The sequence below is a fragment of the Dasypus novemcinctus genome, chromosome 5 (genome assembly GCF_030445035.2).
Source record: "Dasypus novemcinctus isolate mDasNov1 chromosome 5, mDasNov1.1.hap2, whole genome shotgun sequence".
In the NCBI taxonomy this organism is placed as follows: Eukaryota; Metazoa; Chordata; class Mammalia; order Cingulata; family Dasypodidae; genus Dasypus; species Dasypus novemcinctus.
In genome coordinates this window covers 113,110,325-113,125,641 of record NC_080677.1, presented here as the reverse complement: position 1 = coordinate 113,125,641, position 15,317 = coordinate 113,110,325, and the positions used below count along the sequence as shown (strand labels likewise).

General features: G+C 37.0%; 1 protein-coding gene across 3 annotated transcripts in view; it reads right to left on the bottom strand.

Annotated features, from left to right (window-relative positions):
• Positions 1-15,317, bottom strand: part of LRGUK (leucine rich repeats and guanylate kinase domain containing) — a 129,021-nt gene that overhangs the window by 89,714 nt on the left and 23,990 nt on the right. For all 3 annotated transcript variants that reach the window (XM_004465765.4, XM_058297376.2, XM_058297375.2), the window contains exons 6-8: positions 14,744-14,868; positions 10,530-10,673; positions 222-302 (exon numbers count right to left, since the gene is read on the bottom strand). In XM_004465765.4, coding sequence (XP_004465822.2) covers positions 222-302; positions 10,530-10,673; positions 14,744-14,868 — 350 coding nt within the window. The remainder of the gene's footprint in view (positions 1-221; positions 303-10,529; positions 10,674-14,743; positions 14,869-15,317) is intronic.

The following is a 15,317-nucleotide window of genomic DNA, read 5'->3' as shown; positions in this document are numbered from 1 at the left end:
GAACTTGTTAGCCCGAAAAGAAAAGCTTATTCCCCCACCTCACCCCACCCCCAAAAAAACCAAGTAGTTTTAGTTGCACCTTTGCTTGACCCTTCTAATTGTTTCCAGAGAAATGAAGAATGAAGATAAGCACACTGTATTCCTTGTTATTCTTTATCAAAGAAAAATTCCAAGATAGTCTACTTCTCTCTCCCCCTCTACCTGATATAAATGATCCTTACCTGAACTGGATTTCTTAGAAGATTGAGAACTCGAAGGAGAGGTAGATTTTCAATGCATTCTATTTCACCCAATTCAGCAACCTGTTTAGTTAAAGAAACAAAATATTACTGACAGACTAAATGAACAAAGACAAAAGAGAACAATGTAATAGGATCCAGTTTGGATCCTTTAAATTCAACTTATTTAAAATATTGTTTTGTTGGTATACTTACTTTGCTTTTTAATGAGAATTCTACAAATCTCCATAGGAACAAGGGAATTACTGTACCCCTTTCAATAAATGTGAAAGCACACACCCACATTTTCTCTTTTCCTCTCTAGAGATTATATGTTGTTCCTCATCTCATCCATGTCAATTAAGTAAAATAATATGCAGAGTCGAGGAAGAATATGAAAAATGTATGCAGGGGCTCCCTGGTCCCCCACCTCAGCTCCCTCCATCCCCCTGTCCCCACTTCTGCTATACTAATTATGTTGTGACTAGTGATGCCTTTCTACTGCATGTATATATTTAACTCGATGACTCTTCCATAGGAGAGAATTATCTTAAAGAAAGAGAAAAATTGAAAATTGTATGACATATTCTTGTCCTGGGTGTTACATGATTGTTCATCTTAAAATTACTTGTTAAACTGTACATTTATATTTTATACACTTTTCTGTATAGGCTCTGTTCTACAATTGTAAACAGTAAGAAAAATAAAAAAGAGGTGGAAAAAAAGACAGTTTAATCATTCCGTAATTTGATAGAGCTTGGATTGCAGCAGGCCTGGATTCTCTAGCAGCCTGTCCTCACTAAACTAAAGACAAACAATATTATCTAACTTCTTGTAATTAGCATCTTGTAATTTATTTCAAGTAGAGATATTGAACATTGCAAAAAGTTAATAATTGCTTTCTCATTTATATTTACCGCCCCCCATCCATTTCTGTGTGCATTGTAAAAGCACTCCAAAAACAGTCACCAGTACTGACTTATGCAACCAGAAAACACAGCTAAAATGTAAGCTATTCTAAATCAGAGGAAAAACACACACACCGTTGACTGTAATGTGAAAGACTGGAATACAATAGGTAAATTCCAGAGTTACAGTATGCAACATGCACATATTAATCTGGTTAGAGCAACAATATGTTATCACAATTTTTTCCATAAAATAACTAGGCCATTCCATTAGATTTCATTTGAATTGTTTATAAGAAAAAGGGATCATTGCTTTTTATATTGTATTATTCAAGTAGGTAAAAAAGTAAACTTGGTTCACACTGATCAGTCAGAATGTTTGAACAATGGATTGATTCCCCCCTCTCAAGTGCAGTTCTTATTCTTGAACCTAACACAAATATGAGGAGATGTTTTCCTGCAGCCATCATGTCTCACCAAGCACTGGCCATGCACTTGGAAGCATTGCTGATGACAGTGGAAACTGGTACATTCTTTCTAAAGGGCAATCTGATGTATTAAATATGCATAATCTATTGTATTAGTCAGTCAAAGGGGTGCTGATGCAAAGTACCAGAAATTGGTTGGTTTTTATAAAGGGTATTTATTTGGGGTAGAAGCTTACAGATACCAGGCCATAAAGCATAAATTACTTCCCTCATCAGAGTCTTTCTGGAGCAAGATGGCTGCTGACGTCAGTAAGGGTTCAGGTTTCCTGGGTTCCTATGTTCCTGGGGCTTGCTTTTCTTTCGGTTCAAGGTTCCTTTCTTCCTGGGGCTGGCTTCTCTTTCCCTCATGAGCTTACTTCTCAGGGTTCCAGCTTAAGTCTTCAGCATCAAATTCCAACATCAAAACTCCAACGTCAGAAACCCTCACCTCTGTCCTTTGCCATGCCATGCCCTAATCATAATTCAATCATTCCCAGGTACAGATCAGATTACAAGCATAATCCAATATTTCTTTTTGGAATTCATCAATAATATCAAACTGCTACAGCTATCAACCAGCTACCCACTTGAAGAGGTTTATCCTAAAGAGGTCATCAGACATTCAGAAGTGTAGGTCCAAGAACCTCGGTCTAATGCTATTTATAAAAGGAAAAGAATTCTAAATTCCTAAAAAAAAATCCATCATCACATGATGAAATAAGTCATGGTACCTTCCCATAATGTGAGACAACAATTCTAGATGATGACATCTCTGATGACTAATATGGGAAGATCTCCTTCACAGGCTGCAAACACCATGAAGAGAATGATTATGGAATACATACAAAATCATGTATCTCCCAGGTGTCATCTGGGATCAGCTGGCCCTTTGAGAATCAAATGAAGAATGCAGCTTCCCTCCCAGTCCTTCCAAGGGTAAGATGAGGCGGGTAGGGGCCAACAAGGAGTCCTCTGGTTCCCAGCTATTTCTGCTGAATTAGCAAAGGTACACACATACCTGTGGTTCAGCACAAGCCCCCGCTTTCCTGTGCCATCTCAATGCAGAGCAGTTCCCACCCTCATATCTCCTCTTCTCAAATTCCATGGGCCCAAAGTTATGGTATGGCAGACTTTTACAGAAGGTATATGGATAACAGCACCCCAAATAACTTAAAGGGACATATTACCAGAAGGTTATATTCTTAAAGGAACCTCAACCATCTGCTGCCAAGAATGTCTGAATATCTCTCCAGCATGGCTGATCCAAAGATTCCAGTCTATCCATCCTCCCTAACCCCTTGCCTCTGGCAGGCAAGGCTACTTCCCATACCCAGAAGCCTGCCAACTTCCCATGGTGAGCTGTTTAGTTAACTCTCTGTTTGCCTTTTCTTTCAGACTCATTGTTCATATCAAAAGCTTTTTCTTAAAAAAAAAAAATTGTCTCCTTAGGAAAAAAATGGGTGTAACCATTAAATTTTTTTTTTACTGCTACAGACATATGAATCTGTATAGCCATATATAGAAAGAGGTCTAGAACACTGTTTTTCAAACTGTGGAGCTCTAGCCACTAGTGGATCCTAAAATCAATTTAATGGGTCCAAACTAGCAGTTTTTAACCAGCAGTTTTTTTAATGGAATACAATGAAACAGAAAAAATTTTGAAACGTATTGCTTACAAGGTAAGGGTTAATATTGCTTCAAAAATTTTTGGTGTCTTTTTTATGTGTATATGCATGCTTGTATGTGCGTAGTAGATTGTAACAAAAAAGGTATTTCTTGCTGAAGGTTATGTTCAAAAAGTTTGAAAGCCCTAGTTGAGAATGTTGTTTCACTCAAAGGCTAATGGTGAAATGGGGTTTCAGGAGATTATTTTCTTCTTTATACTTCTGTATTATTTGAATTTTCTACAATTACATATTTTCTTTACCTATAGTATTTTCAAAAAGTCAACTTTTAAAAAAATGATTTCTGTATTCCCTGAAGGAGATTACTTACTCAACAATTTGTGGCACATAGAAAATGGAATTTCATTATAGCTATCTCCATAATTGTAAGTTTTTTAAAAAACAAACACCCAACTGTTTCAGAGTAGCATATGAAAAAAAAGAAAAAAAAACCAACTTTTCTGTGAGGAAAATCACCATGAGAACAGTTAGAACTGGCTTATCTCTACCAGGCATCATCAGGTAGGTTACTGGATAGTGTTACCTGGCCCTCCTTGCTGAGTTCTTTATTCTCTCACCTTGTTTGGTGGTTTGCACAGGAATTTGTTTCTGTTTCACTACATTTGACAGTTCCTTTTCCAGCACAAATTTCTGATTCTATTCACTACTTTGTGAGAATATAAAACAAATTAAAATCCATGCCTTCTTGGGACCATGTATCTTCAAAATTCTAATTAAGTTTATCTCTGACAGAATCAATGCCTTATTAGCTATGCAGAGATTTTATCCAGTTCCAACCAGAGTGTCTGTATTAGTCAGCCAAAGAGGTACTGATACAAAGTACCAGAAATCTGTTAGCTTCTATAAAGGGTATTTATTTGAGGCAGAAGCTTACAGTCACAAAGCCCTAAAGAGTCCAACTCAAGGTACCATAAGAGCTACTTTCTCATCCAGTCATTGGCCACATGTTGGAGCAAGATGGCAGGTGATGTCTGCAAGGGTTCAGCCTTCCTTCTTCCTCTTAAGGTTCCGTGGTCCCAGCTTCTTACAATCTCAGCTGTAGTTTGTCATAAGGCTTTCTCTCTCCACAGGGCTCATTTTTTTTCTGGGCTCAGCTGCTCAATCTCTTCACAAGGTCAGCTGTAAATATCAGGTTCATCTCTCTTCCCAGGGCCTCTACTGTGTCTAATGAGCCATCTCTCTTCCTCTGCCATGTCCTTTTCTCTGCATGTGTCTGCCCACCAAGGGGGTGGGGACTCAATGCCCTACTGATGTAGCCAAATCAAAGCCCTAATCTTAATTTAATCAAGTAAATGTAACCTTTGAATTTAATACAATCAAAGGGTATCACGCCCAGAGGAACCAACCAGTTTACAAACAGAATATCTCTTTTTGAAATTCATAAATAATGTCAACTGCAACAACAGTGCCGGATCCATCTTTCCTTAAATGCAATAGAATAGCCAGAGAGGTTTACACCCTGTCAGGCAGGGACTACCACCCTAACCAGCAGGAAGTAACTACAGAAAGACTATCACCCCTAAGCATTCCCTTTAATATAAGGGCAAGAACTCTCTGAGGGGAGAAGTTGAGGCAGGTTAGTATAGTGAAAGGGGGAAGGCAGCTGGCCCAGCAGACAACATAGGTGACAGACATATGGCTGAGAGACCCTGCTGAGATCCTGACCTCAACTTTGAGGTCCCAATTGGGACTCTTTCTGGGGCCAAGGAGAGGCCCTGGATACTCATAACAGGCCTCACCATTGTCTCCCATCATTGGTGGGATAACCAATAACAGCTGGGCCCTCCCCTTAGCATTAGCAAAGGGGAGGAATAATTAATAGTTTAAAGTGACCACACAAGCCAAAACTTGCGCGCTTTGCCTAGAGGAGCCCATACCAAATCTTGTGCATGTTTTCATCTTTCTCTCCCATTTCTCAGCAAGCTCTGTTCTTTCCCCCCATTTCCCAATAAATTATTTTTACTGGTTTAAAACTAAAACTAAAACCAAAAAAAAGAGAAAATTCATGCCTTTTAGACCTTAATTTAGGATACATGCATCCTATAAGGGGTTTGAAAATTCACCAGGTTCTGTGGAAGGAGATGTCACAAGTCATTTAAGTCAGAAACTATACATTCTAGGAAAATACAGTTTTAATTAGTCAGCTTTATAATTTTAAATAAATGAAAATGATTGACCAAAAAGGAGTCAGAGAGGTTACTCAAAGAGGAAACATTAAGTCCTTAGCAGTCCCCTAAATGACAACCATGAATTCCACAACTGGGATAAAGGAAAACAATGGGTTTCATGTGGGCCTGGCACATTTGCTGGCGGCTATTATTTCATTCTTTTACTTCACCATGAGTTTTAGAGAAATACAAAGAAGAGATGGGATATGATTGGTTTAAGGAATCCAGAAGAGACGTAATCTAGTTTAAGGAATTGAGTTTTCTGAAGGGACAATTGGTCTTAAGGTGTTAACTAAATAGCCAAATATTGAATGGCAGAGACTTACCTATACTTGGCAATATGTTTGGTTTTCCCAAGCCATTTTGCTTGGTTATTTCCCTGATCAAAGATGGGAGAGACCAATGAGAGTGACATCTTATATTATGTGCAAGGATAGAATCTGATGACAAGGAAAGAGGAGGAGGAGGTAGAGGAGGAAATGTGAAGAAAGGAGGAAGGGAGGAAAGGAGGGGTGCCACAATCACCCAGTCACCTGAGCTGGAAGCCTGGAGGTCCCCTTCAAGTCCATCTTCTTCCTCATGCATGAACTCCCATGTGTCTTATTAATTCTACTCAGAAATCTCTCTGGAGGCCATCCCTTCTTCTCCTTCCCCACTAGCACTGCCTTATTTTAGATCCCCATCATCTTTCAGCTAAACCACTTCCTCTCATCTCCAGTCTGTCTCCTCTGCATACAACAGGAGAACACTCAAGTCTCAGATTTAATAAACAATTGTTCCAGAATCTTATGGATACTTTAAACATCAACAAAGCATTGAAAAGAGAAGCAAATCTGCAGATTCCTGAAGGCTCCTGAGAGTCATGCATTCATTCAACAAATATCCTTCACTGCCAATTATGAACCAGTTATGAATTATGAAGCATTGGTCAAATGAACAAGATAAAGTCCCTGAGCTCTTGAAATAATAAGTAATATCAAATTTATTTATAATATAATAAATAATATCAAATTTATTGAAGCTAACTTTTAGTGGGAAAGACAACGAACGCCTAAAGATGTAAAAACATAATATACAATATGATATAATCTCAGTGCTAATGAAAAATAAAGCAGTGTAAAGGATAAAGGAAACAGGAAGGGGGTGCTGGAGAGAGCTACTTGAGAGGAGGCCTGTGAGGATTTGCACAGAGGCTTGAAGTGAAGGACTGGAGTGTTTTGAAAAACTGGGGAGAAGCTTCTAGTAGAGGCCAGAAGGGATGGAGCTCCTAAGGTGAAAATAAGCTTGGTCTGTTTGAAGGTCAAAAGAAAGTTTCCACAACTTGGCATTCCAGCTCTCTGTTAGAGATGGTGCTGCAAGGCAGCACACCTCTGCACCAGCTGCCACTAAGAGTGCTGGTCTCCAACTCCAGTCACGAGAATTGGCCACAGTAGGCCCTCTGTCTGCACTGCTGGCCTAACTAAAGCAGCTGGCTGAGGGATACAACGGCTTGCACTAGAATCAGTGATCTAGTGTTAGGGCAAGATCCAGGGGCAGCTGAAAAGGCTGCCTCCATTACCACGGAGCCAGGTCATCAGGAAGCAGGACAAGTTGGTCACCATGAAGCAGGTATTAAGTCAGGGGTCATGAAACAGGGCAAGGGTAAAGTGATTTAGTATTGGTCTGAAAGCATCTGGAGAAGTGATGACACAGAATCAGGTCCTGGGCTCCAATTGTCCACCCATCAGTGCCCCCTGCAGAGAACCAAGGCTAATCAGAGGCAGCAGTTGCTGTGACAGCTTCTGCTATCTTTGGAACTCTAGAAGCTTGGGCTGCCCTGCCTTGGCCAGCCTTTCTGGATGTAAAGGTCCCAAAAAGCAGCAAAAGACACCTCTTTCCTGTCTGCTTCCCATAACAGTAGTAGTTTTGCAGGTGGAACAGGAACTGATTTTAGAAGATCTGATCCTCCCAGCAGCTTCTTGCCCTGCCTGGCTGCCTCTGCACCACTGTTATAAACCCTTAGAGGCCCACATATCTCAAGGGATCCTCTAGTCTAACCCCTTACCTTACAAGCCTAAGAAACTCAAGTCCTGAGAAAGATTAGGTTCACTTAATAGCCAAATTGTGTTCAATTCCCCCAAAAGTCCTTTTGTTCACAAACACGAACACAAATATGAATGAGGACGTGATGAAGACAACAGTAACATTCCCTTTGTTGCTTGGCTTCGACATTAAATGGCGTCTATCTTTGAATTACAATAAGCAAGAAGTCCTCTACAAGAAATGTGCAATCCCACAAAACATCACAAAAATAAAGAATAGGATAATGGTTTTCAGCTGTAATACTCTGTACCACCCTTCGGGGCAAGTGATTTCAAAGCAAAGACCAGGGTCCTGCAAAAAACTGAAGGAACGAGGAGCTTTGAGAACCATGTAATTGCTACTTAAGATTTATTTCCATCGTTCTATTGCTTTCTCAGTATTGTCTTGTTAATTCTTACAATGAAGAGAAGTAGTGGGGGAAAAGTACTGTGAAATAATGAAACTAAGACTCAGAGAAGTAAAACAGCATTCTCTTGTCACACCCATACCAATATCTTGTTACTATGCCAAGCTGTTTTCCTTGGAAGAAAGAACTAAGGTTATAATAGAGATACAACTTTTGGAACAAGCTTTAAATGCTAGAAATGGCTTCAAATTTAATGAGGACCATCAAGTGACAAAGGTCCCAAATTCCCAGGTGACAGTAAACATTTGCAAAGGAACTCAAAAGAGACATTCAAATGATCGTTTGTGGTACTGCAATATTTCAGCAGCTAAAAACAAGTAAACAATTCCGATGAAAGTGCTATCAATAAAACAATGTTCCTAACATCAAATTAATCATATGAGAAGTCATAGTCATATATATTTCTTTTAAATGATAAATTTTCCATCCTTGATACACAGTATTCTCAGTAGTCCTGGCAGTATCTCTGAGGAAATCTTTGAATGGCTCAAAGAATATTTCCAAGTACTGTTGGTTGCTTCCCAACCTGCCCAGTGGGGAGCCAGGGAATTCTGTTATTGTTAGAGACCCAGCTGTTGCTGAAGAATCCCTCCCTTTGAGACACAAGGGCACTCTTTTTTTTTAATAGACTCTCTTTAACATTTGAAAATTGTGAACTTCTTTCTTCATTTAATGATTCCCCCGTTGTTTTTTCTTTAAACTCTTTCAGTTGTGATTTGGAAAGTCTCTTGAAATGGAAGAATACAATAAACCATTTGTGAGACATTTCTAGATTTCTACTAGAAACAGCCAGTATGAACGCTACTAGCTACATGTGACTACTTAGCACTTGAAATATGGCTGGAACAGATTGAAATGTGCTGTATGTATAAAATCCACACCTGATTTTAAAAATCACTATGAAACCAAAGAATGTCAAATGTCAAATCAATCATTTTGTAAGTCGATTACCATGTTGAAATGATACTATTTTGGATATATTGGGTTAAATATAATATGAAAATTAGTTCCACCTGTTTCTTTTTACTTTTTAAATTGTGACTAGTAGAAAATTTAAAATTACCTATGTGGCTCGCATTTATGACTTAAATTCTATTTCTGTTGACAGCACTGTAGAGTTCACACCATACCCTTTTCTGAAGGGAGAGACATTTGAATTTCATTTACTGTGTTACCCTGAAGAAGTTAAGGACATTGGTTGTGGAAGTAAACTATCCTATATCTGAATCCTGGTGCTGCCATTTGCTATACATATATAACTTTGAGCAAGTTACTTAACCTCTCTGTGCCCTAGTTTCTTCATCTGGAAAATAGCAATAATAGAGTTACGACAAAGATTAAATGAGATGATATATTAAAGTGCTTAGAACAGTGCTTTTTGTATAAGTACTCAACAAATATCTCTAGATTTGAGCTTAATAAGTGCTTTCCAGCTTTGCAATACCACCTACATATATGTAAGAATCATTTCAAGTAGGAGGTTTTAAAAAGTCTGCAATGGCAACTGCATGAGTAAGAAATTAAAACCATAAGAAAGAGATTGTGCTGACTTCTTGAGACACACACAGCACAGTGAACAATGATGGTCCATTAAAATTAGTTAACTCTAGACACTGACAAAACAATTTAGCATACAAATCATGTGAAGACTGAGGATGAATTGCTTTGTCTTTGATTGAAAAAAAAATCACTTATTCCCTGACCTAATGTCTGACTTTTCTTGCTTTCTTGCTTTTTTTTTTTTAGAAACCTAACAGATGATTGAAATTTGCTAGAAAAACAGACAAAACTGGTAAGAACCATAATGACAGAACAGGGAAACTTCTCCACAGCCTCACATTAGGCTCAAGGCACTGTCTCAGAGTCAGTCCAATTTTTAATTTTCAAGAAGAAATAAACAGTTAGCTTAAGAAATCTTTCAAAAATGTGAAATATGAATACAAATATTAACAAAATCCCTTATAGACTTTATTTTACACGTCACCTATGCTGCCAACTTAATATACCATGATTAGGAGCGTAAGTGCTTTATTAAAAATAAATTTTAATTAAGAGTGAAAAACAATTTATATAATTTGTGAAGCATGCATTAAACCAGATACAAGAATTGAATAAATCCAACCCACAACTCATGGTGCAGATTGGGAACATACTCTATTCTTACCAATAGAGTATAAGAATTCACTTCCTGTGCCTCCTCTCTCTAAATGGTAGGCATGGAGAAACACCAGCTTGAAGCTATTTTCACATCTCCAATTTCCTTGCCCTGACATTTCAGACATTCCTAATGCCAACTTTCTACACAAAATTTCCCACAAATACATCTACTTCAGAAAACTCTGGGCACTTAGATGCAGCTTAACCCTTTAAAAATGTGTTTAGGAATCATCAATTTTTCAAAAATTAAGGATTGTAAGTAATTATTTTGAAAAAACAGTCCTGCAACTACTGCTCTGGAAGGTGTGCTAGAATAACATTTCTAAGCTGGCATTTAACGTGACAGCTGTGAGAAACCAATAATGGGGCATTTGTGCTAAGTCTCTAATATGTCCTCTTATGAAGAACACTGAAACCACAACATGGGAAGTATTTTACCTTATTGTCCTCTAGGTTGATCACTTCCAAGAACCCATGATTCTCTAAGCCTTGGAGGCTCGTGATCTGATTGTGGGAGAGATCCAGGTTCTGTAGCACTTTCAGGTCCTCCAAACCTGTGATCTTCTCAATGTGGTTATTACTCTAAAATTGATTTAAAAAAAAAAAAAGTGTATATATATATATATATATATATATATATATATACATATAACACAAACACAAACACACTTAATGTCCTCAAAGCCTCTAGTAGTAAAAGTGGTAATGACAAGTTTTCATTTCAGAAACCACCCCAATTCACTTAAAGTTAGTATGCCATTCTTGTTGCTTACCCTATTGCCATCACTCACCTAACATATACATTTAAACACCCCAGAAAGAAATCCCAGACTATAATATATCCATCAGACTATAATATATCCATTAAAGTTAAAGCAAGATGAGTGTTCAAATCACAGGTGTGACAAAAGCCACGTAGTGTACGCTTTTAACATTGCATAGCTAAGCCTAACGGCAGCATAACTCCATGCTTAACTTTAGAAATATAAACTAATGAGATTCTTTCATCACTGTCACAATTAACCACTTGAATTTTGTAATTCCCACATACCTTTTATATTCAGAACATTCTAAATATAATTCCTTCATACCATGAGGGCTATGGTGGCCTCCAATGAGGCTCCAGTTTTCAGGCTCCAGGTTTCAGGCTATGCAATTCCCTCCTTTTGAATCCAGGCTAGACCTATGACTAGGCTTTAACCAATAAACGATGGCATAAGCCTACAACTTAAGAGAGAGACCTAACAGCTGCTGCTTTTGTGTTTGGGGAGCACTGAGCTGCTATGCAAGAACTCAAGACACCTGTCCAAGAGACCTTGTGGAGTGGCTATGTGGAGAAGGAGAGGCCCCATGGAGCAGGAGAGCCCACGTGGAGAAGGAGAGGCCCCATGGAGCAGGAGAGGCCACATGGAGACTGGCTTTGAGACTACATAGAGAAAACCTCGGTCACCTAGCACCCCAGCTGAGCCCATCCGCAGCCAATCTGCCAGATGAAAACAGAACCACCGGTTGAACCCAGCTCAGATCACAGACTCATTAGCAAATAAAATAGTTATTTCTCTAAGCCGCTACTATTTGGGGTGGCTTGTTAGAGATAACCAAATTGAATTCTTCAAAAATTCATGCATGAACATCTTGTATGAGACACATCACACACGTGAGAATAAAGCAAAGAAAGACTCAAGATTTAAATGCTGCCCTCTTCCCCAACTCCCATATATGTACTCTTCCCTAGCTGCCATAACGATAAATAACAGGGAGAACAATAATTTGTATTTTCTTGTATGTTTTCCAACAGCTCATCATTCCCTGGGTTCCTTAGCCTTGAGGTATAAGAATATGTCATGGTAAAACGAAACTCTTAAGTTTGAGTTAAGAATCATAATATAGAGTGGTTTTGGTGTTTCAGTTAATACTATGTTATTTTGTCCATCCTTAAACTCTTAAAACTTTTAATAAGCATTTTAAGAATTGAAAAGTTAAAAGATATTCTTATTGTTCCATATTTTTCCCGGTTCATGTACTCTGGTACATTTAATAGCAAGAGCTCATTTTCATCATAGTTTTCATTAGATTTTACTTCAATAATGAGCAAGATTTGTGTTCATTAGTATAATTCTATGGCCCTTAAAAATATATTAATAGAATATTGAGAATAAGCTGGATGATAGCGCATGGGGTTCATTATGCTATTCTCTTTATTTTTTCACATTTGAAAATTCATAATAAAAAGGGAAAAAATACTCATAATTCCAAATGCAAAATTAAGTCAAATTTCCTACTATTCAGAATTCAAAAAAGTACAATAGAAAAGAAAGAAAAACTACACTAAACTTAATATCCATATTAATTTAACTTGACATAAGACCCCAATATCCTATTCAAAATAAGTCTAAGTATCTATTTTATAGATAATGCAATTCTTCTGAAAGAACTTTGAATTACAGGTAGACTATCATTCTTTACAGAGTCTCTGATGACCTTCAAAGTGGTAGATACATGAGTAGAGTGAGGCATAAAAACATTAAATTAGATAGCCTATGATTATTAAAGTTATCAGAATCGAGAACTTTTCAGAGTCACCAAATTTCTGAGTTGAATGTCTTTGAGTCAAACCCTTTATCAAATGATGAAAAACTGATGCTCAGTTTCTCCTCACAAAGTTCTTCCTGCTTGTTATATGATGATTGGGGGCAGAGGGGAGAAAGAGGCTATTTTCTTACATAAATGGAATTAGAAATATTATTAGTCTAAAAATTTGGGAGGGAAAAACAAGTGACGTACTAAAAAAATGAATTTCAAGCTTTGGAATTCATTGTTATTACTTGCCAAGAATCTATCGACAGAACTATTTTTCCCTTACATTTACAGTAAAGGTTGATGTTGGAGAATGCACAACTGTTTTATATAATGAATTGTTCTTTTTCTCTAAATTGTAAAATGAATTATTTACCATAATGACTAAAGCAGTTGGTTTTCTGATTCAAAGAATTAAAAATAAAAAGTGTGGAAACAAGTGTGAATCATTGTATTTTATAGGTTTTATTAAAATTTGGAAAAGAAAACCTCCCTATCCTCATAAATGTTAAGGAAAATGAATGATAGCATATTCTGTATTTTCTAGCTCATCTTGGGTGATGTGGACAGGCATTGGGAAAAACCAACTTAATCAGTTTGTAGAAAAAAATAAGAATACTCTACTCTCTCTGAAAGTTACTTAAGATGAAATTGTCAACATGGATTATGTATTTAGTTGTTGAAACAAACTCTTGGAATGGACATGCTATGTGTTCTTGTTATTAATAGTGGCTCCATTCTTATTTCCTTTTCACATATGCTCCATTCAAAGTTAATGGAAGTGCTAATACAGAAAAGATACGTGAAGAAAAGAATAAGGCCCAACAAACCACCAAATGATAACACATATTGCCAATAGCATTTCAAATTATCATTATTTTAGAATGCTGCTTTCTTTAATTCTTAAACTCCAATCCAATTTATAAAATTCATTTTCATGCCTGCCTTCGTAAAATAGCTTAGTGGGCAGAAAACATGAAACCACATATAATTATTAAACCTTTCCATGCCTCAGTTCCATCCTAGGGAAGGGGAAGCGAGTATTTTACTCTCACCTAACTGACTTTAAGGAATGAAGGGTCTTGAAAAAGCACTTCAAGCTCCAAGCTCATTGAAACAAAAATCAACACATAGTCACGTTCAGTTATCTATGGTTAAATAAAACAGGAATAGCATATTGGATACGTCAAACGTCTGTAGATAACCCAAAGACATCATTTCAAACAATAGTTTCAACATCCTGTGGATAGTTCACTTAAGAAATTAATAAACTACAAGCATCACTGGCTTAAAATTCTCCCTGCCAAAATTCTCCTGCGATGGATGCAATGAAGAACAACAACAAAGCCATGTAAGAGGAAGAAGGAGGAAGGGAGAAAGAAGGAAAAATCCTGAATAATCCATAACTGTGTCATCAGCCCCCAAATTAATGAGCTATTACATTATTATTTCAAAAATACTATATATATCTTTCAGACTCTTACAATCCTGCTGATTTTTTTTGTAAATGATCTCTATTGTAATAGAGTCATAGTCACAAAGCATATCATGCAGCTTGTTAACAAGCATGCTCTGCATGGGAAAAAATAAATCTAAACTTTCTGATTAGAAATGTTCAATTGTGATACAATTTTTATTTTCTAGAATGAGAGACTAACATATTAATATAAAAGGACTGCCAAAATTCAGTGCACAGAGAACATTTATGATTCATTTGAAGGCAATAAGTATTATGCATAAATGTACTTGAATGTTATTTTTACTAATCAGACATTGTGAAATATAGTTGTGATAATTGATAAAATTATGCTTTTCTTTCCCAGTGTAAAAAAGTCAATATTTTTAAAAATTGAATTTGGATAACAAATTAGAAAATCATTCTAATTTAGCAAGAAATACTGATAACACACACAAAAGATAGATATGGAAAAGAGCAAGCAAAACTGAAGACAATTACATTTCATAAAGGAATGCGCTCTTCATAAACTTGAAAAATTCTAAATGATCATAATTTATGTATTTACTGAAACATTAACTACTACGTCTATAAAGAATAACGTTTTTATTAGACTTACCAGGCAAAGTGTTTTGATTGGTAACATGCTTAAGCCATTAATTGTTGTGATCTTGTTTTTGGCCAGGCTAAGGTGAGTTAGACTGCTGCATAGCTCTAGTCCTTTGATTTCTTCTATTTCATTGCCTATATGCCACGGCTATGTTTAAGGAAAATGTTATTGAAAGCATTTTGAAGGAAAAAGTATCAGCAGTAAATCATTAGGAAAAAAACAGCTTAAATAAAGTAGTAGTATATGCCAACAATGGAATGATCATTAAATCTTGAAATATATTTTTCATATAGAATATAAGTTATGTTAGCACCACTTAAAGCTGATTGTTTTAGTTTCTTAAGCTGCTCAAGCAAATACTGTGAAGTGGACTGGATTATTTGCTCAAGGTTTTGAGGTTAAAACAAAGTCCAAATCAAGGGGTCACCAAAGTGATGCTTTCTTCCCTAAGACTGTAGAATTCTGGGGCTGGCTGCCAGCAATCCTTGGACCTTAGCTTGTCACATGGCAATGCACATGGTGGCGTCTCCTGGTATCGCCCTACTCTCCCAAGTTCCACTAATGTTCAGCTCCTTGCTTCTGT